Source organism: Nanorana parkeri, unplaced genomic scaffold (assembly GCF_000935625.1).
Source record: "Nanorana parkeri isolate BGI_ZX_2015 unplaced genomic scaffold, ASM93562v1 scaffold3160, whole genome shotgun sequence".
Classification (NCBI taxonomy): Eukaryota; Metazoa; Chordata; class Amphibia; order Anura; family Dicroglossidae; genus Nanorana; species Nanorana parkeri.
In genome coordinates this window covers 63,962-65,739 of record NW_017309428.1, presented here as the reverse complement: position 1 = coordinate 65,739, position 1,778 = coordinate 63,962, and the positions used below count along the sequence as shown (strand labels likewise).

Here is a 1,778-nt window from a genome sequence, read left to right as displayed (position 1 = left end):
ACAAAATTGCAGGAAAGATCGGTGACTGGGAAACCCGAACTGAGGGGTCTCAATAACGGTGACTGCTGAAGCCGAATTGCAAAAATTAATACATTTCTTATACAAGCCTTGGAGGATCTCCAGCCGAGTGATACACAAATCAGATACATTGTTATTCAGAGTTCGGGGACTGGGAGGGAGTTTTAGTTTAGTGTCACTTTCATGGAAGCTTTGCACTTGCTAGAAACATTGAGTAGTCAATCTCCTAGCCCAGCCCCCTCCTCCCTCACACATCATAATCCTCTCCTCTTCTGGGAGTGTCTACATACTGTCTTTGCTGGCCCAGCTCCTTCACCCCACCCCTCACCTCTGTCGTTGCTGAAGGTGAATACTACCGAGTTACACTTAAGTGACAACTTGGAGTGTGCTGGGGCTGCCGATGTCATATCCAAGATGGCGGCACCCAGCAGCAGTGTTGCTATAACCAAAACATATTAGCGTGACCCTCATAATCCTCTTTCTTGCTCCCTCAGGCTCTGCTGATCCAATATGCAGTACGGGATGGACTCAGTATGGACTCAGCTGTTACTACTTGTCTTCAGACTCAAAACCATGGAATGCCTCCAAGAAAGAGTGTGAGGACAGGAAGGCCCACCTGGTGGTCATTAATGACGAGGGGGAGATGGTGAGGATGATTACATAGTAACATAGTATTTGGGGTTGAATAAAGACATACCTCCATCATTTGAGTTTTAAGAAATGTTGTGACATCCAGACGGATATGTCCATATCGGTCCGCGCATCATCTCATTCGTAGGGATACTGGTATCCCCGGATATTACGGTCCCTCAAGAAATTGTCCAAAAGTTTCTTGAACAAATCTACACTCTTGGCTGAGATGACGGCCGATGGCAGCGAGTTCCAGACCTTAACCGCTCTTACTGTGAAGAACCCCCTTCGCCCATTGTGCTGGAATTTTTTCTCCACCAACTTTAGGTGGCGGCCTCTAGTCTTTGTTACGGAAAGGATCCGATAAGCAGGGATCTCCAGTGACATCATTTACCATATATGGACTTTCCCATTTGTAGTAAATGCTGAAGAGAGAGAGAGAGAGAGAGAGAGAGAGCTTAGCCCCGCCCACCACCTTAAATAAGGTTTTACAGCCTTACTGTGCATTTTGGCTAATTAGAGTAAATTACATTATTTACTTATTTAGCCTAAGGAATGCATTCATAAAAAAAAAGATAGAACCCCCATAGTTCTCCTTTAATTTCTAATTAGAGCAATCAGAGATTCAGCTTCATTGTTTGTAAATATTACTTTAGTGAAAAGAATGAAGAGTGCAGGAAATTGTTTTACAGAAAAGTAAAACAAAATAGTAAATATTACAAAAACAGACAAAAGGAACAGTAAAAATAAAAGCGAATTCAGCAAAGTTCGCCTGGTCTTTGGTTCTGTCCAATCTGCTATATTAGAGCCACTGGCCCTCATAAATGACTCTTTGTATTCCTTCGTAGTTTTGATGGTGAAATGAGGAACCAGAGATGCCGGGAAAGCCATTCTTTACATTTCCCTCAATGGGTGTTGCACACCGGATCATGCTGATCAGAAGGACTGAGGGGTGGATGGCACCCGAAATATAATTTCCAGTCCCCTCCGTGCAACTCCACAAACCAGGGCTGTAGCTACCATGGGGCGAGTGAGGCCCTCGCCTCAGGAGCAGCTGAGAGGGGGCACAGCCAGGGCTGACCTGGCTGCGCCCCCCCCCCCCCCCCTCCCCTGTCGCGGCGACGGCGGCG

General features: G+C 46.1%; 1 protein-coding gene across 1 annotated transcript in view; it reads left to right on the top strand.

Annotated features, from left to right (window-relative positions):
* Window positions 1–512: 512 nt before the first annotated feature.
* Window positions 513–1,778, top strand: part of LOC108802830 (asialoglycoprotein receptor 1-like) — a gene marked incomplete at its 5' end in the record, with an annotated part of 5,194 nt that continues 3,928 nt past the window's right edge. Inside the window, one exon of the mRNA XM_018574682.1 lies at window positions 513–664. Coding sequence (XP_018430184.1) covers window positions 513–664 — 152 coding nt within the window. The remainder of the gene's footprint in view (window positions 665–1,778) is intronic.